At 36.1% G+C, this 22,068-nt stretch overlaps 1 protein-coding gene, 1 non-coding gene and 1 pseudogene across 8 annotated transcripts in view; all 3 read right to left on the bottom strand.

Moving 5' to 3' along the window:
- Window positions 1-2,694: 2,694 nt before the first annotated feature.
- The window catches only part of LOC145261281 (rapamycin-insensitive companion of mTOR-like), a 435,824-nt gene continuing 416,450 nt past the window's right edge, over window positions 2,695-22,068 (bottom strand). For all 7 annotated transcript variants that reach the window (XM_080119764.1, XM_080119763.1, XM_080119761.1 and 4 more), the window contains 4 exons: window positions 19,814-20,023; window positions 12,825-12,948; window positions 4,941-5,079; window positions 2,695-2,941 (listed from right to left, as the gene is read on the bottom strand). In XM_080119764.1, coding sequence (XP_079975890.1) covers window positions 2,831-2,941; window positions 4,941-5,079; window positions 12,825-12,948; window positions 19,814-20,023 — 584 coding nt within the window. In that variant the 3' untranslated portion in view covers window positions 2,695-2,830. The remainder of the gene's footprint in view (window positions 2,942-4,940; window positions 5,080-12,824; window positions 12,949-19,813; window positions 20,024-22,068) is intronic.
- LOC145261340 (U2 spliceosomal RNA) lies at window positions 6,938-7,063 on the bottom strand (annotated as a pseudogene).
- Window positions 10,153-10,225, bottom strand: Trnah-aug (transfer RNA histidin (anticodon AUG)). Its single transcript has one exon. It is a non-coding gene; the product is annotated as a tRNA-His (tRNA).

Below are 22,068 nucleotides of genomic sequence, written 5' to 3'. Positions count from 1 at the left end.
TCATCTTGAGGAGGCTTCATGTTTTGACAAGCTCCTGAGCTTGACCGTTACTCCTGATCTGAAATGGAACATGTACATCAAATCTGTTGCCAAGGATGCTGCGAAAATGGTGGGATCCTTCTATAGATCCAGTACATATCTCACTGCTTATGCAATTCTCTACCTATATAAGAGCCAGGTACATCCAAGGATGGAGTACTGTTGCCACATCTGGGCAGGAGCTGCTAAAACAGCTTATCCTGCCTTGACAGAGTTCAAAACAAACTTCGTAGCCTAGCGGAGGAATCCCTTTTCTCTTCCATACAACCTCTATCTCACAGAAGAGACATTGCGAGCCTGTCTCTGCTTTATCGTTATTTTCATGGAAAATGCTCGTCTGAGCTCCAATCTATGGTCCCCTCTCGCCAAACTTTCATGAGAAACACTCATCTAGCTAAAACCACTATCAATAATTTCCCTCACTTTTCATCTGTGCCTAAACCTAATCGTAGATTCCATAAACAAAGGGCCTTGATAAGTGGTGACTCCTTTGTAAAAAAAAACAAAAAAAAACAAAGAAAACATGGTACTGTTTGAATATATGTTTAAGAGGCAGTTTTAGTCATTTAGAATTGATTTAAAGCGTCACCGCTCACTCATTTTCAACCAAATTTCAAACAATTATTACAGTATATAGATCACCTTCTCAGCTATATTGTGAAAAAAAATTTCAATTTTTGTTCAATAAAACAAAAGTTATGAATTTTCCTGTGTTTAAAATCGTAAAAAAATATAAGGAGGTGAGTGACGTTTTTTATGACTGTGTTGCTATTAATTCACTAATAAAAACATGAAGGGGAGATAATTGGGGGGGGGGGGAATTTTATTGAAAGCAGACGAGTGTCATACATTGTTATTACCTATGTGTGTATGGGAGCAAAAAAATAAGACTGAAATTAAATAAAGAACAAGTGAATTTATTGAAAATCTGGAAAAAATCATGGATTACAATAGAATTTTTTTTTAAATTCAATTATAACATTATATAATCAATTCTTAATGCTGCAATATTTTAAGTTATATATATTTTTTTATTAGAATATCTTGTCCTTTTCTTTTCCAGTTTATCAACAAGTCCTTTACTTTTCCATGTTTTAGCTTAACCATATTACTTTTCATACTCGCATTTTTCTATTGTAATATATATATATATATATATATATATATATATATTAGGATCCTTTATTTCTCCTTACGTTGTTGTATTTTCATTTCTTTTTTAAATGGTGTGTCTATTTTTTATTTGTTTTTTTTTGTTTTTTGTTTTTTTGTGTTCGCAGGTTCTTTAGACACCCTTTAGTTCTCTGGTTTACACGGCACCATAAATAGATTTCTAACACCTCCCAACAGCTTCATTGCATGAAACGGCACTTCCCCTCCTTACCCTTATTCTGAAAACTAAAAACAAATGAGCATATAAAAAAACGATGCATAAAAAAATAAATTAATGAATAAAAATAAAACTTGTCAAAAGGAAATTCAAGTCACCATTAAAAAAAGATGTACAATAATAAAAACAACCTAAGATATGGGAAATTTTAAATCAACCACCAAGTTAAAAGAATCACCTAACACCTCCCTACTAATTACAGCTTTAAAACAGGAAACAGCATTCTTCCTTCCTTTCACCACATCTCCAAAAACTCTACTGCTCACATTCAAAGGATACACCCCAATTTTGTCTGGAATGTAGATCTTGCCCAAATATTAACAATGGAACCTTGACACCTGTTTCAATATCAATTTTTTTTTTTGTGTCTGATGAAGTGTTGTCCCTGAATTGGGACTCCACTGAAACATCTATGCACATATGTAACCAATAATGTTTGTATAATAAACAAATTATATATATATATATATATATATGTGTGTGTGTGTGTATACTAAGTACATCTTTTTCTAATTTTCTAGCTGGGGATGGGGTATTCTACCAATTACATAATTTCTTCCCTCATACAACCAGACTTGGGAATTCCCTTCCTGTTACCTGCTTCCTTGACTCTACTGATATGCAGGTTTAATCTTTCTTAGGTAAAGTCTCAAATAGTAGCCCCTTATGTGTAAATGGCGACATACCTTGTTAGGTGTGAACATGAGTTTTAAAAAAAATAAATTAAAAAAATAAAAATAAAAAATAAACATAGAAAGACAAAAAATAACATTTTTATAGGATTGTTTTTTTTTTTTATTGTCCTATTTAGTGAATTAATATTCGCTTCATATTTTGTACAATTTCCAAATAGAAATGCAACATTTTTTTTATATGTCACGAGCTTTCAAATCTTTTTGTCATCATCCTTGTATATATATATATATATATATATATATATATATATATAATTTCTAGCTGAAGATTGGTAACGTAATAGAATCTTCAGAAAGATAGAGAAAAGGGTGTTGGGGTGAGGGTGTTCCAAGAGTGGTGGTGGTGGTGGTGGTAGTGTTGGGGGGAGGGGAACAGCTATAGTATAAAGACCTCCCCCTCCTCCTCCTTCCGCTATCCTTACATCTGATGCAAATATCAACCTGCTGCCCCTCCTGCCAAACTTCCTCGACTTCCTGGTCAGACTTACTGGGTTCCATTAAAAGCCAACACGGAAACCGCAATCATTCTTCCATCCAGAGACTATTTTTATATGAGCAGGGGTTGAACGAAGATAGCAGCCACAAGGAGTGGAGAGAGGAGATGGAGGAGAGAAATAATACGAAGGGGAGCGAGTAGTAGAAAGAGGAGGGGGGGTGAGTACTTATTGTCCTCAGTAAATAACGACAATGTTCAGATGGAATTTGGTCAAATGAAACTGTCAGAGAAACTGTCTATGCTGTTTTGTCGGATCGGTTCCATGGGAGATTTGATGTCCGATTCTTTGACCCCCAAAATCAACTGAGGTCGTTCCAGCATCTGAAAAGACAAAGAGAAAATGCGGAATTGAAATGAAGAATTAATCATCAGGAGACAAGTTTTATTTTCAGTTGGTTGCAATAAGAAAAAAGAATGGAGAAACAGGAGAGGAGAGTAAGAGAAATAGGAAAAAAGTCAGAGGCAGGAGAAACAAGATAAAGGCAGGGAGACTAGAACAATATGAGAGAGGAAAACACGCACAAGACACATCAGAGAAGGGGAGGCGTGAGAGGGGATGAGAGACAAGTGAGAAGGCAAAAGGGGGAGAAGGGGAGACAAGAGGAGAAGGAGGGGGAGGAAAGAGGAGAAGTAGGGGGGAGACAAGAGGAGAAGTAGGGGGGAGACAAGAGGAGAAGTAGGGGGGAGACAAGAGGAGAAGTAGGGGGGAGACAAGAGGAGAAGTAGGGGGGAGACAAGAGGAGAAGTAGGGGGGAGACAAGAGGAGAAGTAGGGGGGAGACAAGAGGAGAAGTAGGGGGGAGACAAGAGGAGAAGTAGGGGGGAGACAAGAGGAGAAGTAGGGGGGAGACAAGAGGAGAAGTAGGGGGGAGACAAGAGGAGAAGTAGGGGGGAGACAAGAGGAGAAGTAGGGGGGAGACAAGAGGAGAAGGGGGGGGAGACAAGAGGAGAAGTAGGGGGAGACAAGAGGAGAAGTAGGGGGAGACAAGAGGAGAAGTAGGGGGAGACAAGAGGAGAAGTAGGGGGAGACAAGAGGAGAAGTAGGGGGAGACAAGAGGAGAAGTAGGGGGAGACAAGAGGAGAAGGGGGAGACAAGAGGAGAAGGGGGAGACAAGAGGAGAAGGGGGGAGACAAGAGGAGAAGGGGGGAGACAAGAGGAGAAGGGGGGAGACAAGAGGAGAAGTAGGGGGAGACAAGAGGAGAAGTAGGGGGAGACAAGAGGAGAAGTAGGGGGAGACAAGAGGAGAAGTAGGGGGAGACAAGAGGAGAAGTAGGGGGAGACAAGAGGAGAAGTGGGATAGACAAGAGGAGAAGTGGGGGAGACAAGAGGAGAAGTGGGGGAGACAAGAGGAGAAGTGGGGGAGACAAGAGGAGAAGTGGGGGAGACAAGAGGAGAAGTGGGGGAGACAAGAGGAGAAGTGGGGGAGACAAGAGAAGAAGTGGGGGAGACAAGAGAAGAAGTGGGGGAGACAAGAGGAGAAGGGGGAGTTGAGAAGGAACAATGCTGAAACAGGAGGGGATTAGGGGGAGGGAACGAGAGGAAGACTGGGGAGGGGGAGAAAGCATGGGGATGATGGGAATAAGACAATAAGGAACAGGGGGTAGAAAGGGGAACATGGGGAAGAGAAAATAGATGGCCGTAAGGGAGAGATAAGAGGACAGGGAAGGAAGAAACAAGAATGGGTGGGTGGGGGGGGGGCAAGAAAAGACAAGAATGGACAGGGGGGATGAGAGACAAGAGGGGACAGAAGAGACAAGAGGGGACAGGGGGGAGAAGAGACAAGAGGGGACAGGGGGGAGAAGAGACAAGAAGGGACAGGAGTGGACAGGGAATTGTAGAGATGAGAGGGGAAGGTGGGGAGATATGTGGTTGACGGGGAGATGGGAGAAGAGAGAGAGAACAGGGTGGGGAAAAGAGGGGTCGGGGGAAGAGATAATGGATAGAAGACAAGAAGAGATAGAAGGAAGAGATAAGAGAAAATGGGGGCAAGAGACAACAAGAGAGGTCAGGGAAAGGAGACAGAGAGGATGGAGAGGGCAACAACAAGAGGGGACAGAGGAGGCAACAAGAGTGGGGGTGAGAAGAGAGGATGGAGTGGGTGACAAGAAGGGATGGAGCAGGAGACAAGGAACAGGAGTGAATATGATGAGAGGAACGAAAGAAGAGATAAGAAAGGAATGGAGAAAAGAAGATGAAAGAAAGACAAGAGGGAACGAGTGAAAAGTAAGACTTGGGGAGGGGAAGGAACACAAAACAAAGAGAAACAAGGAAAGTACAGATTGGAAGGAGGCAAGAGAAAGAGACAGTTGAATAAACTGACCTTGGAAATATCTAATTCATCGAAGATTTCTTGGATAAATCTGCGAGCGGATAAGCCATAAAGATAATTGGAGAGTAAATGACAAACGTCAGAATAAAAACAGAGGTCTTGGAATGCATTGGGAAATTTTTGTTTTAAACTGCAAAAGAAACATTAAAAAGGGATTAGAATAACAGAAGGTTCAAAATTTGACCGATTTCAGTAGAAATTCACAGATTTATAAAACAATAACTATTACACTTTCTCTGTCTTGTAGCAAACTTATTCTCTCTAACCGATGTTGCCCAGGATGCATTGAAGTCATTTTAGCTTTTTTTTTTTTTTTGTTTCCACAATTTTTAAATTTAAGACAGCCAACTCATATTTATTAATTTAAGAGAAAATACGAGTGTCAAGGGTTTCTAATAAACTTGAACCCACAATATAATTTAAAGAAATTAGAAAGTAAATCTTACGTTTGCATTCAACAACCGCATAACTCTTGATTCCCTTATTTTGTCCTTTGGTCCTTACATGCAATTTTTTTTTTATTTCAATTTTCACCCCAAACAAGGCACAGTGCCACTTTGAAGTAGGAGGCTACTATCGGGAACATAAGTTGCAGGGATATCATGAAGGGAGATGAGCAGCAAGATGTCTGTTCACATTACACTTGAACTTCTGCATGTCAGTACAGTTGGGAAAGCAGAATCCAGGAAGAGAGTTCCAAAGTCTAGCAGTTCTGGAGTAGATGGCTTTCTTACACCTAGGGATCTCTACTGTGAAGGGGTGGGATTTAGTTGCCCGTCGGGTTTGTCGGGGGTGTTCACGTCGAGGGGGTACAAGTGTTTATAGTTCCTCAGAGCATTCACCATTAAAGAACTTGTAGAACAGGCAAAGGGATGCAACATTTCATCGCTGGGACAGAGGCTGAAGCCTATATGACAGTTCAGGATTTATCAAGTTGGTGACTCCAGGAGCAATGTTTCTGACAGGACAGAATTGTTGTTTTCTATGCCAGAATCTATTCCATCTAACACTTATTGTTGACAAGTTTTTGACTTTGAAATAACATTTTTGTTTTTAGCGCCTTACATCAAGTTTTTGCCTTTGAAATAACAATTTTGTTTTTAGCGCCTTACATCAAGTTTTTGACTTTGAAATAACATTTTTGTTTTTAGCGCCTTACATCAAATTTTTGACTTTGAAATAACATTTTTGTTTTTAGCGCCTTACATCAAGTTTTTGACTTCTCGATTTAAAGTTAATTTTTCAAGTTGACGAGAACACTAGGACACTTCAATTAAAAGTCAAATTTGAACACATAAAATTATAGAGGAATAAAAGCCGAATCAAATGAGGTAAAGGTTCTTCAAACAGTTACATTCAATGTAGCTTAAATTTGCGATTTTTGAAAAAAATGACAAGTGCAGACTTTCTTTTTGGCAGCATTGAGTATATAGGTTGAGAAGTGTCCTCACACACACATTCTCACTTTTATAGATATATAGATAATGTATTTTTATTTTCATTTTTTGTTTTTGCAAAGGAATCACCACTTATCAAGGTCCAGAGGCCACTCGAGGATAAGGGTTAATGAGTGTACAGTAGTCAATGGGAAAATGTCGTAGTAATCGTCAGTAGTAGAAATTTGGTGATTGGATTACTTAAAGGGATGGCTCATCAAGAACGTATGGTCATGGTTAACACACAAAAATTATATATACCTGATGAGTGGATAAATCAAATCAAAAATACTTGTGAAAAAACAAGGCCGATAGCCATTAGTCGCATACTCTCGTGTAATGAATGAATGCGTGAATGTAGGATTGACATGAAATTCTTAAAGATAAACTAAAATGACCGAAAAATGGGCTGAAATGACTTAAATGAACTTAAGGATGAATTGAATGACATTAAGAATGACTTGAATGCTTAAAAAATAACTGGAATCCTTCAAAAACAACTTGAATGATCTGGAGTATGACTTGAATGGCTTTGAGACTGACTAGTTGTAAAGTGGGTGATCATTTTACATTAAATTAATACAGAAAAGTGATCCCCCACTTTATATCAAAATAAGTACAGCATGTAGTAAGAACAGATACTACACTTTGATCTTGGCCAAAAGGCCAAGAAAAGGGCATTAATTTGCTCCCCCACCAAGCAAATTAGGCACAAGGTCGATTTTTAATGTGAGGAGTGAAGGGGATATGGGGACCAACTCCCCGGGGAGTAGGGGAGCTGGATAGTGACAATTGGTATGAAGGGTTGCCCCATCATTGACCAAGGTCTTATATGTGAGGTTGCCCCCACATATGGTCTTTGCTTGCAGTATCTGTTCCGACAGATACTACACTTTCATCTTGGCCAAAAGGCCAAGAAGAGGGTATTAATTTGCTCCCCCACCGAGCAAATTAGGCACAAGGCCGATTTTTAATGTGAGGAGTGAAGGGGAAATGGGGACCAACTCCCCGGGGAGTAGGGGAGCTGGATAGTGACAATTGGTATGAAGGGTTGCCCAAGGTGTTATATGTGGGACTGCCCCCACATATGGTCTTTGCTTGCAGTATCTGCCGGAACAGATACTACTCTTTCATCTTGGCCAAAAAGCCAAGAAAATCTTAAAAAGCTAAGAACAGCATCTATTAACAACAAACCTTTGATCTTAACCAAAAAGGCCAAGCACAAAAGTGTTACGGACAGACTGACTGACGGACGGAGTGACTTATAGAGTCGCTTGCACGTGACTAAAAAAAAAAATCGTGGAACAAGAAGAAACCCATGGAAGTTAGATACACAAATTTCATTAAAATACTAAATAGATTATTAAAAGTATTTTTTTTAAATTTTCAAAAATTAACAAAAAACGGTTATTTAGTAACATTTTCCTGAATAAAAGAATGCTGCCTAAACACACACATACATGCATTCTAAAAGTTTTAGCACTTAAAAATACACAAAAGTTATAACTCTTTACCTTAGTAGTGCTTTATGCCAAATTTCTGGAGTTAATGTGGTATTGCCGTGATTAATCCTTATTATACCCTAACTCTGCTTTGAATGAATACTATAATACTTAGTCTGCTACATCTTGTCATAACGAAACTCCATACAAAATTTCAACCAGATCAGGCCAGTAGTTTCTGAGAAAAAGTGGAGTAAATGAAGTACTGTGGTGACTAATTCTTATTAATCTCTAACTGTGCATCAAGCAAATACCATATTACTTAATTCACCGCACCTTATAACGAAGGTTCATATAAAATCTCAGATTGGCTCAGTAGTTTCTGAGAAAAAAAAAAAGGTGGGCAGACAGACTAGGAAAAATATAGATATGTGTATATGTATATAAGTGTGCTTATCTATATATCTATAAAAGTGAAAGTGTGTGTGTGTGTGTGTGTGTGTGTGTGTGTACATTTCCCTACACAATAACTGTCAATTTTCAGTCTACAGACTCGAAATTTGATATACAGGGTATGGAGATTTGGGAAAATCTTTGTAATCAGTTTTTGGCCAGAAATTTGGCTGTTAAGGGGTCAAAGTTCAACGATTTGAGCTTGGAGAACTCTTCCAAACTACTCTGCCAATTTTGGGTCTAAACAATTGAAATTTTAGATACAAGTTCCTTGGACATGGATCTAACTTAATAACTTGATTTGAGCCCAAAACAATAAATGTTAAGGGGTCATAATAGGGGTCAAAGTTTTTAAAATTGACCTCTGCGGTCTCTACCAAATTACTCAGATAATTTTTGGTCTAAACATTTGAAATTTTACATAAAGGGTATTCAGAGATAGGGAAAGCTTTTTAAACTGTTTGGGTCAAAAATTTGAGCTACCAATATATAAATGTATGTATGTATGTTTGCATGTCTGCCTAAAACTTTCGACAGAGGCGATGGATTTTCACAAGATCAGTATCATTTTGAAGCTCGACCCTTTAGATGATAAATACTGAAAAATTGACAAAAAATATTAATTTCTTCACCCTCAACTGGGCACTTTTCTACAGGGAGGGGTTGCTTTTTTCACCAATATTTTCGAAAGTCATCCTCTTGTTTCGATTATCTAGCCTTAATTTAAACTTACGTCACTTCCGGTTTGGCGGTGGTTGTAACAGCAAAGATGTCATGTTTTTTCCCCCATTCTTTTCCTCCTTCGCGGTATGGGTTCGAGCCTGCCTTCCTACTACCACTTTTTTTGCTCAACACACACCTCCAAACATCCGGACAACGCCGGGCACCCATGCTAGTATATATATAATATATATATATATATATATATATATATATATATATATATATATAATGATGATTATGAAAGCATGTCATATGTGTCATCTTATGATTGAAATACAAATACTCTAGTACATAAATCTGTTTTTTTATCTTTAAGAGCACCAGACACACACACACATCTGGATAAAAATAATGCTTATAATAAAGGTGTGCATTGGTTATGTCTGTCATCCTTTGGTTCAGAACACAAAGTACTTTCATAACAAGGGCAAGCTACTTAAAGATAAATAGATTTCAGATTTTTTAACTTAAGAGTCAAGATTATTGGCCGACTTCCAACACCAATTCACCTCATTTTAAAAACTCGTATTTCCTGGGTTAGCAAAGGACATTTTTATTCCTTTCACAAGAAAGCACAAGACACTAACATCTCAAACATTCTTCAGAAATTATGGATAAACGTTTTTTTGCTATCATAAAAATGTTTTCAAATTACCATAGTCTCACATGTGTAACCATGTCCTCAGTGCTTCGAAAAAACATGTCAGTATATCTAGATGATAGCTAAGTGGTTTGAAGTGCTGTCATCTAAACAATCAAGTTTGAATCATAACTTGAGACACTTGCTTTTCTAGCCGCACTAAAAATCTGTGATACATCAAAACAGTTCATCTGTAGATGAGGTTTTATATATATATACACTAGCAGGCCACCCAGCATTGCTCGGTCATAAAATATGCATAAATATTATATTTTAATTAATGCAGAATTCTTATTTAATACTAGCGGCTGCGCCGTGTCAGCAGACACAACACCAAGTCAATACACTCAACATCAAGTACGCTAAACATCGTCTTACCATCAACGCTTACCCTGTGAACTCTGAGTATGGGAAATTCACATATGCACAAAACAAAATCACTGAAAAAACAAAAACTAAGGGTAAGGATGATTAGTAAACGTTAGATAAAATGATGGTTTAAATTATTACGAACTTGCCAGGATTCGAACCTGGAATCTTCTGATCCATAGTCAGACGCGTTATCTATTGCACCACAAGTCCTGTTCATATGCCGAAAGATGTTACCGCGACTGTATACAGACAGTGCTAAATTCTGTTGATATGTGCAGGTAACTTTTTCGACAAAAACGAAACGGCCCAAAACCCCTTATTTCGGGCTTTTTGTGTGACTCAGCATTGTTCGTTACAAACCATGTATAGATAAAGATAATCAAGGGACTCCCACCTTTCAGGGAAAAAAAATTTTCAATTCAGTGTATCCGTTCGAAAGTTTTATTGGTACACACACACACACACACACACACACAAATTAACTTTTAGAATTTTATTAATAGTATAGATAAACAGAAATATTGTACGTATTAAACGCAACATTAAATTCCTTTAAAAAAAATAAAGTAAAAAATAAAAAAAATGGAAAGAAACTGAGACGTGCATGCGAGCATTATGTTTTTTCTAAACAGTTCAATTCTCACAATACTCGAGCCGAATAGGACCGACCACTTCCCTAGATGAGTTCATAATTAGTGGATACTCTAACTTAACATCTAAATCTGACCTCCAAGATCGCCATGGGCATAGAATATGTGCCTACATTAAAGATGGCTTCCCGTGTGGCAGGGGTATCTCTAGAGAAGATCCTAATTTACCTTATATGTGCTTCTGGGTTGCACTTGCTTACACCACTGCATTTATATTTGCCCTCTATCGGCCCCATAACAGCGGAGTTACTATCTTTAAGAGTATATGAGAAAATAGACCACATCCTATCTCCACACTAACGTACTGTACATGCAATAACCCTTATCCCTGAGTGGCTTCCGGACCTTGATAGGTGCTGACCACCTTGTAAAAAAAAAAAAAAAAAAAAAAAAGCTGAGATTGAAACCAGTGAGTCAAGTGCAACTACCATCAGACCAGTTTGAAACAATCTATGAAAAGTGTATTCTAAATCTACTTATTATTGACATAAAGAACCTGTCATGTTTTCCGGCCACACATACATATTTGTGAAACAGATGACGAACAGTTGAAAATCCGATGACCACCACACATCATTTTTCAATTTTTACCCCTTACCAACGTTTTTTTTGTCAGATGATAACAGATTAAAAAGTTTTCCATGTCTAAAAAGACCCTATAGATCAAATTTCAAGTCTGTAGATCAAAAATTTGTTGAATATATAGGTTGAGAAGTGTCCTCACCCACACACATTCTCACTTTATATAAATATTCCAGGTTAAAGGTATCTCAAAGTATAAAAAAAAAAAAAAAAAAAAAAACATTGAATTGAACGAGTTTGCTTGTAGTACTCAATAAAAAGAGCAAAATTTTATTTTATTCAATTTAGGTAAACAATGTTGCACATTGGTTACAACAATAGAACTACTGTTTCGATCAAAGTATTGATTTCATCAGGTAACTTGTACTTTTGGGTGGCCTGTTCATTTGACAGACTATCCAAAGGTATGGATTACCTGATGAGATCAATACTTTGATCGAAACAGTAGTTCTATTGTTGTAACCAATGTAACTTCCCTTACCTAAAGTGGAATAATATATATATATCAGGTTGGCAAGAAAGTGTTTTTTAACTTTTAAATTCAGATGAATCTCAGCTCAAACAAAAATTTATTGATCAAAACAAGCACCATGAGAATCAACACAAATATATTTATGCGAGTAACATAAAATCTTGCATATTCTGTACTTGTACCTAATGTTGCATATATGCATACACCCGGGGTATTGCCAAATTATCCGAGCCAGGAGATTTATTATCATTATTATTATCATCAAGTAAATTCAATTAGATTTTTTTTAAAGAAAAACATGCAATTCAAGGGCAAATATGGTTAAATGACTTTTTAGGAATTGAACTGGACTAGATTCTATAAACAATAACAAAGAATTTTTGGTAAATAATAACAAATATGTTTTTATAGAAAAGAATGTTAAACCATAAACAAAATACATGAGGAAGGTAGATGATTCAATTTATGTCTTTAGTCACGTTGAGTTAATGATGCAATGAAAAAGCTTGAAAGACACGTATCAATTAGTCACGAGTTGGAAGTCAGAGTTAACAGATGCAGCCGGAAGTCACAGGAAGAAAGCTGGTGGTGGACAATAATGGCTCCAAGTAGAGGGAAATGTTGATAGTAAAAATCTAGTACCAGCGTTACAACTTTCCAATGGGGGGGGAACATCCAAAAATAAAGCTGCTGTAAATACTACCAAGATTTCGTGTCATACAAATCTTTGTTTGCAGCTTTTCTGAGGATCCGTCAAATCAAGATCAAACCAAAATCGATAAGGTATGTTTTACGATTGACTGATGTAAAACCCCAGAGACTTATTTGTCCCTTAATGTTATAATTGTTATATGTCCTGTTATAATTGTTATATGTCCTGTTATAATCGTTATATGTCCTGTTATAATTGTTATATGTCCTGTTATAATCGTTATATGTCCTGTTATAATCGTTAATTGAAAATATTACACTAACAATTTAATAAACAAAAGATACAATAAAAATTGAATTCAATTTGAAAATCCTATCAAGACCTGTATTCGGCATAAGTGTCATAAATTCATACTGACTGTAGATAACAAACAAAGGGGGTGAACATACTTACTTTAAAAGGCCTTGTTCGGACAACTTCATACCAACTGAACTACTGAGGTTCACAACGAATTTCAAAATCTCTTTGCGTACTTCTGTTTTACCAACTGGTCGATCTTCGGCAAGCTTTTTTGTAGCTGAAAATAAATTCCAATCTATTTTTTAAAAAATTGTCTTTCGAAGTAAATAAGAATAGGCAAAGTTTCACTCATAACCAAGAAAAAAAAGAAAAGTGAAGTGGTTAAAAAAAACAAACTACCATGTCAAAAACTGGATGATTAATTTTCATAACATTTATATGTGAAACTGATCTCCCATTTTAAAGTCTAATATCTTTTTTTTTCATTTTATATTTACCAACAACTCAAACTTTTCACATGTAATCAACTGAAACAAAAAAATAGAATCTCATTTTTCTTTTAGGGTGAATTAGCATAGAGTGCAACGCTTAAATAATATCCTTAATCTATCCCAGCAACAACCATGCATAGGTCACGCTAGTTTATATATATATATATATATATATATATATATATATATAAAATTTAAGATTATTTAATGGTTAGAAAACCTAAGACTTTGTGAAATTATTCAAAGGTTCGGGTTACTTTTCCCGAGTGTGTTTGTCATCGTGATTTATTACAAATTGTTATTCATACAAAAATATAATTGTTCAACAGCTTGAAATGAAAACGGCAAATGTTTCTTGGTCAGCGGGGAGGTTTTCTTCATTTCATTTGTATGAAATTTGAAATTGCAGTCAATTTTTTTCCAAAAGCATTGATAGGCGCAGAAACACACATACACAAAAATTATACTAATAGTAGACCTTAATACACAATGAATATAAAAAAGACAATCCCTTGTAAATATGTATATATATATATATAAAATACTATTTCAAACTTAGTATGACAGACCAATAAAATAAATAACTGGTGACATCAGTTTCGGTAACGAGTACTGGTGCCCGGTAGTCAGAGATTGGTACGCGGCTGAGCAGGTTGTGTCAACACACCCAACAGTTGAGGAATGGTATTGCTCAACCCGTCTTGCCTGTAATATATGTGAATACATGTTTGTTTCTAAGAGTCCTGTGTTCCTTTCGCTTTTAGTACCATTTAACACCATAACAACTATTACAGTATGTTTTTTATTTTAAAAATTGTCTAATCTATTCCTTCCTTTGTTCCGTTTTACTCAGTGTTTTTCACCAATTCGCTATTTTAATACCTCATTGTAATACAACTTATTATTCCAGTAGCTCCTTACCATGAACTATGGGTTTGTGGAACTCCCTTCCTGCTGACTGCAAACTAAATAATCAAAATTAAAACATTATGAAATGTAATCTCTTCATTTGAATTAGTTAATTTATTCGGATTACTGCTCTTATCTTGATTATTCATACAACGTTTCAGCTGATGTAACCTCTTCTTTTTTTTTTAACATGGTAGTCACCACTTATCAAAGCCCGGAGGCCACTCGGGGATAAGGGTTATTGCGTGTACAGTAATCAATGGGACAATATCGTAGTATTCGTTAGTAATGGAGATTTGATAAAGTGTCTCACTTAAGGGGGCGGTTCATCAGGAACTTGTTTATGTTGGACTTGAAGACATCCAAGTTGTAGTCTGTTGGGAAACAGGCAAACGGGAGAGAGTTTCACAGGCGTGCACTTCTAAGAAAGAAGTTTTGCTCATGGAATCTACGTTTTTGATTTAGGCACAGATAAAGAGTGGGGAAAATTACTGACAGTGGTTTCAGCTAGACGGGTGTTTTTTGTGAAAGATTGGAGCTCAGACGAGCATTTGCCACAGAAATAATGATAAAACAACGACAGGCTCGCAACATCCCTTCTGTGGGAGAGAGGTTGTAGGGAAGAGAAAAGGGCATCCCCCACTAGGCTATGAAGTCTATTTTGTACTCTGTCAAGGCAGGATAGGCGGTTTTTAGCATCTCCTACCAAGATATTACAGCAGTACTCCATCCTTGGCTTTTATATAGATAGAGAATTGCATCAGCAGTGAGATATCTACTGAACCAGTAAAAGGATCCCACCATTTTTCCAGCAACCTTGGCAACAGATTTGATGTACATGTTCCATTTCAGATCAGGAGTAAAGGTAAATCCCAGAAGCTTGTCAAAACATGGAGCCTCCCCAAGACGAGAGCCATCCATTTCAATTGGATCCAGATGGGGATCAGAGCATTGATGATGTAAAGATAAAAGCTTTATAAGTAACCAGCCACGTCTTCCCCCCTTGTACCATGCGCTCAAGATCAGATGAGAGAGAATCAGAGAGAATTTTGTCATTTACGGCCTTTGAGGTGTTGCCATAGATGGCCGTGTCATAAGCATAGATGTCAACAAATGATTTAAGCATGTGTTTTGGGAGATCACTGATGTAGATCAGGAAGAGAGTTGGGCCCAGGATGAACCCTTGAGGGACACCAGCATTAATACTGTGGGCTTCTGATTTCTGCCCATCAACCACTACTCTTATGAGCCAATCAGAGAGAAATCATTTAATAATTCAGAAAACTGTGCTGTTGCTGTATTGAATTCACCCTAGTTGGGTTGAACCGGCTTCCTCCAAAGGAGGAAGTATCAAGAGAATATCTGTAGATCTGACATTAAGTTACATCTTGTTGAACTCTGAAATCTGTGTGAAATTTTGAACGGAACCTTTCTTGTAGGGGTAGTTTGCTCCCATTCCATCAGTCAAAAATTCATAATTCAACAGATAAAGTCCAACGTTATACTGAGTTTTAAATGACAGTATCCTGGAGATTGGAGGTTCAATCCTCAATACAGTCAATTTCTCACACACCTGATACTATTATTCTGACAACATGCTGGCTACATACAAATGCTGCTCCTGCTGCTAATACAATCACTTGCCATCCATCATTCACTGCTGCTGCTGCTATTTTCCCATGCACTCATACGCGCTCTCTTATATTCGGATAAGGCATGAAGCCACGTTTCATAAGCTAAAAGAACAAAATGATTATCACAAAGACCGGAGATATTTATTGACCTCAGTCCAAAAAAGATCAAGGCTATAGGAAGGAGGAAAGCAGTCAGCAGTTCTACAAACCCATAGTTCGTGGAAAGAAGCTACTGGAATAGGAAGCTGTATTACAATGTGGTATAAAAACAGCAAATTGATGAAAAGCACTGCGTTAAATGAACTAGAAGAAAGACAGCCAGGAATAGATCAGACAATTCTAAAAAAAAACTTGTATACCATAATAGTATGTATAGAAAAAGCTGAAACTAGAAACATTACGTCTGTAAAAGAGAGGGTGCAGAGAAGAAAGGGTGAACCAACTAAATTACAGATATACTTCTGAACTTATCAAGAACCCACAAAAAGGATTGATTCATCAGTCCAAATATATTCAGGCAACTGGGGACAGACTGTGAATTTGATATTCTCCTGATACTTCCTCCTTTGGAGGAAGCCGGTTTAACCCAACTAGGGTGAATGCAATACAGCAACAGCCCAAATATGATAGCAGTACTTCATATAAGGTCTGATAGTAGTTTTGTCAAGATAGAGAATAGACACAGGTGAGAGAAAATATCTCGAGTGATAGACGGAGAGATCAGACTTTATGAGAAGCAGAAAGAGTGATGGATCTAATATATGAACTCTAAGAAAGAGTTGATGAGAAAGAACGGCCAAGGAGTTTTAGAGTTGATTTCTTTACAAGAAAAGAGTCATCCACAAAAATCTCTGGAAACAAAAGGACACACCTATGACTGGAAGAAGAAAAATGTGACAATGGGAGTGGGTAGGGGGAGGGGGTGGGTCGCTTAGCCCGGTCGTAAAAAAAAAAAAAAAAAAAAAAAAACGGGTGTAAACAAAAAAAGAAAAAAAGAGGAAAAAGAAAAGGAAAAAGAAAAAAATGACACATGCTGGATACGAACTTGCATAATTGAAGTTAGTAATCGAACCCTTTTACCGATGTGGCCACAATTACACAGTTGAATTTTTTGTTTCAATTGTAGAATCGTAATTTTTGCTTCTTTTAAATGCAAAAAAATATCCACTGGTAGGCGTGTGCAGACCTCAAAACAAATGGTTATGAGACAACCTCCTAATCCACTGGGCCACAATGCTGATTACGAAATTACGTTGGAAATTCTGGATTTTAAAGTAATTAGAAAACAATGGTTGATGCATGCACAGTTGTTGAAATCGTTCAAAAACAAAAAAAGTGATTATAGGTGACCCTCGCTTGATATAAAACAATTTCTACACAAAATAATTGACCATTTTTCCCCATTTTGTATATTATTTGTCAGAGAGATTGGTCTTTCTAATGATCCTGAGTTAGTGTGTGTATGATGTGTATGCCAAAAGTTTTTAGCAGACATACAAACACACACAAACATCTCTGCTTTATATAATAGACTAGCATGAATACCCAGCATTGTCTGGGTCCACATGAAGTTCTGTTTGGACACACCCGCTAAAAGAAAGATATCGAGCAGTTTTTCATTATTATATGTCAACTCCATTGTGGGCAATGGCGATACCCCCACTAAAAACAGATAAAAACTCTAAAATAATTGCCCCAAAAAAGAATAAATATATGGCAACCTCCCCACCAGATATTTCAGCAGAAGAGATACAAAGACAAGAAACTATTCTCTTTCTCTCTCTCTCTCTATATATATATATATATATTTGCTCCATATCTTGGGTTGAGCATATTGGGAAATGATATACAAACTGTCATTAGCGTATTAAGCGATATTCTTTTTGTAAACAAATCGAGTGGAGGCATTTGGATGATGTCAAAACATTGCTCATTCATTATCCACACAGCAGCAGCCGTATAGCGTAATGGTGAGAAGCCATGCCTATCATTTGGGCGGTCGGGTTTCGATCCCGGCTTGAGGCAGTTGCCTGTCTAGCCGCACTGATGAGCTGTGAAACAGCGAAACCGTACTGTATGTGGATGACATATATATATATATATATATATACACACACACACACTCTCTAAACTTTCTACAATGAAAAATTGGCTAAAATTAACGTGCATGGACTTAGTATTTATGCCAAATTGATGATTGAACATGATTAAATTTGTGCTCATTTTTGCATTAAATACTAATCTTATTAATTTGTAACTGTGCATCAAACAGATACCATAATATTTAGTTCGCTGCACTTTATCATAACAAAGGTCCATACAAAATTTCAGCCACATCAGTCCAGTATTTTCCAAGATAACTGGAATGAACAGACACATTAATATATATATATATATATATAATTTAAAGGAGATTAGAATAATAGTCTAAAGAGCTAAGTGTATTTTAATGTAATAGTGAAATTACTAGTTTAATTAAAATACAGGAAATGCTCGTTGTAATTTAGATATATAATAAGCTCGATAGTTAAATGTCCTAGAGCTAATTCAATATTAAGTAATGTGATCTATAATTTAAAAGTTTTAAAAAATTTTTAAATTTAAAAATCAAAATTTAATTAAATTAAAAATCAGATTTTTAATTTAATTAAATTTTGATTTTTAAATTTAAAAAATTTTTAAAACTTTTAAATTATAGATCACATTACTTAATATATATATATATATATATATATATATATATATATAAATAACAACACTAAAGCACTTCTGCTTAATGACCATAATGCTGACACATCGTAAAGAACAAATGTTAAAAAAATCCATGCAAGATTTTGTTTTTATTTATATTGTAGTGAGTCTTCTTTGATACGATTCAATATGTGTTCCTGTTAAAAGCGAAAAGACATTTAAAATAACAAAACTATCCTAAAGCAGACAAATCGTCAAGCAACAATAACAAGAGATCCCTTCGCCCCAACCCCCAGCCGTCTCTCACCCACCACCACCATAAAAAAAGGAACATTATTCTTCTGATGATTCTATTAGTCAAAAACCACCATTTACACATGCAAAACAAAAAAAAAATTTAAAGATTAAAAGAGTGCAAGAAACTTTGATAAAGTTTGCATAATTCAAGAAAATATTGTTTTTAACAAATGATTTTACCATCTGTGAATTTTTTTTTAATGGGATTCAAATAAAAGAAAGAAAAGAAATCCCCTCCCACTACGAAGCCATAATTTTTTTGCTTTCCCTAAACAAGAACTGAAAATGTTTATCACGCCCAAATTTATTTGCCTTCCCCACGAGGGCAAAGTTAGACTCATGTTCGTTTTTTTTTTTATGACAAGAAAGTTAGACTCTCTAAAAAGGGCCACTCTGAATATTGGGAAAAATAAATTTTTTAAAATGTAAAAGTATAGAAAGATTTCTACTCCTAATTATTTTAGGACAGAACAGATTTTGCACTTTGATCCTAGCTGAAAAGTCAAGTGAATAAATAAATTCAAATAGGACATGAGTGAAGGAGTTTTTTTTTGTTTTTTTTACACTCATGTTCACCCGTAACAAGGCATATTGCCATTTGGAGATAATGGGCTACTATTTGGGACCATGCCTAGGAAAGATTAACAAGATGTTGGTTTACGTTACATTTAAACTTCTGCATATCAGTACAGTCAGGGAAGCAGGTAGCAGGATGGGAATTCCAAAGTCTAGCTGTTTGAAAGAAGAAACTATTAGAGTACCTATTTACTATGTCTCCCCACGGAACAGAGTTAGACACCAGGGTCGTTTTTTAACGTGGAGAGACAGCTTTCTGGCATTTAGGGACCTCAACAGTGATGGGTTGTGATTTTGTTGATAAGGTTTGTCAGTACAGTTTTGTAACAATTATATAATTTTAAACTATACTTTATAATTAAATATAACTTTCGAAATACCATTAAAAAAAATAATTTGATAAAAAATAATATAATTAAAAAATAAACAAAACACTAAAAATTAAAATAAAAAGACTCTTAGGTAACGCCAAGTAAGTACAATTCGTATATCAATGCATACATTTTAAGTTTTTCTTAAATTCGGTTTGAAAACTGAAACTCACTTGAGTCCGTGCTGATGTTGCTTGTCATACTGTTTGGTGTTGCCCAGGAGGCATCGTTGCTGTTAACCCTATTCTGGAGGACTCGATTGTGTGTCCCTTCAATTGTAGGTGTTGGGGTCGGACTGTTGCTGCTGCTCTCAATACTCTTTTGGGTGGAACCAGCCACCCCGGGTGTTACTGGAAGATCGGTATCTAAATAAACAATGTTACCTGAAATGGATTTGTAGAAAAGAAAAAAAAACAATTATTTCTATTTTATAGAGTTAAGTATATATTTATGTATGCATTCAATCTAATTAACCGATCATTATAATTTTTGTAGCACAGTTACTATGCATGAGGGGATCATAATGTAGGCTGTATTTAGTTAAATTTAATCTATAATATAAAGAGAAGAAAGAGACGATGTTATACATACATGCAAATTCAGATAATTTGTTTGTTCCGAGACATTGCGAGCCTATCCTTGTTTTATCGTTATTTCCATGGCAGGTGCTCGTCTGAACTCCAATCTATCGTCCCCCCCCCTCGCCAATCTTTCACGAAAAACACCCGTCTAGCTGAATCCACTGTGAAAAATTTCCCCAACTCTTTATCTGTGCCTAAATCAAAACGTGGATTCCATGAACAAAGCTTCTTTCTTAGAACTGCACGCCTGTGGAACTGTTCTGTATGCCTGCTTCCCACCTGACTACAACTTGGAATATCTTCAAGTCCAACATTAACAAATTCCTAATGAACCGCCCCCCCCCTTAAGTAAACACTTCATCAAATCTCTACACTAACGTAATGTACTTGCAATAACCCTTATCCCTGAGTGGCTTCCGGGCCTTGATAAGTGGTGACCACTGTGTACCAAAAAAAAAAAAGTACCTTTTAATAGGGTGCAATGCAAGTAAAACCTTCTATTTGAAAATTCAAGACAGAAAAGTGGCACAACTGTTTTTTCTGGGGAATTCATTTCACAAGTCTTGGTATGGGTGATCTAGTCTCTCTTCATATATATATATATATATATATATATATATATATATATATATATAATTATTTCATGCATCCACATAAAATGTTATAAAGAAATATAACATTTTATGTCTCGATTTTCAGTATTTACTTCAACAGTGCTCAATATGTGAGGTAATAAGTTATGAACATATATGGCAATTAAGCTACACAGAATCTTCCGCATTTGAACCCTGTCAGGCTAGAATGCATGGAATTTGTGTTACCTTGTGTTTTTATATACACATGTAGTACTTAGTTTAGATAACCAATCAGATTCATTGTTTAAACCCAACCTTGTGTTCAAATATTCATCGGCCAATTGCCGGGCTTCACTGAGACAAAGTTCAATTACTTTTATTTTCTGTTCTTTTTTTTGTTTTGTACAGGTGACACTTTTTTTTTAATGTGTCAAATAAATTGTTGATCCTATCTTAAGATGTGTGTACTTTAAAGATTATTTTATTTTTCTCGTGAAATATTATCTTAAAGTTTATCCTGTATATAATATACCCATTTTTGCTAAATTAATTTCTAGTTAAACAGATTTTGGAGGAAGTTTAGAATCTCAAATTTCTCATTTAGACATAATCTACACATTTTCTACATGAATAAGTAAAATAACTGACAACACACAAGGTGTGAACGATATTTGTTTGCAATTTTAAACTGCTAATTTTATGTGTATTTTTAAAAATTTTTATTGTCAGTCTTGAAATCACGAAAACACCAATTATTTTCTACTTTTTTCTTTTTTCAGAATAATATGGGCAATTTTGACTCCATATTTTTGGAATCTGTTTTGGAAGAACCAATAACATTTCAAACTTTCAGTGTCGACAGGATGATAATGGAAACAGGATGATAACGGAAAAGGTCAGAAAGGAATTGAAACATTCAGGATTCGACTAAAAAGACGACCTCTGAGAGACATGCACAGGGCAAATGATCTGACTACCTATGGTGTTCTGCGTCTTCATACCACGATACTTCTTTTCTAAAGGCCTCAGGGTGAATATTGATGGCTACATTCATGTGCTAGGCAGAGTAATAAAACCCTGGATCAACTAGGTAGGCTGTATATGTGGCAGCAAGACTCAACATCTGTCATTCTAATCAGAAGATCAAGGCCTGGCTATCAGAACTTAATCACCTAACATTTGCCCTTCCAGCTTATTTGACTGAAAATTCCTTAAATTATAGTTGTGTAGGACATGAAAAAAAACTGGAATCTTAGGAAGATCTCCCTCATT

Source organism: Euprymna scolopes, chromosome 37, assembly GCF_053919585.1.
Source record: "Euprymna scolopes isolate OS-2025 chromosome 37, ASM5391958v1, whole genome shotgun sequence".
In the NCBI taxonomy this organism is placed as follows: Eukaryota; Metazoa; Mollusca; class Cephalopoda; order Sepiida; family Sepiolidae; genus Euprymna; species Euprymna scolopes.
Note: the sequence above shows the minus strand (reverse complement) of the source record. Positions and strands in the feature narration are given on the sequence as shown.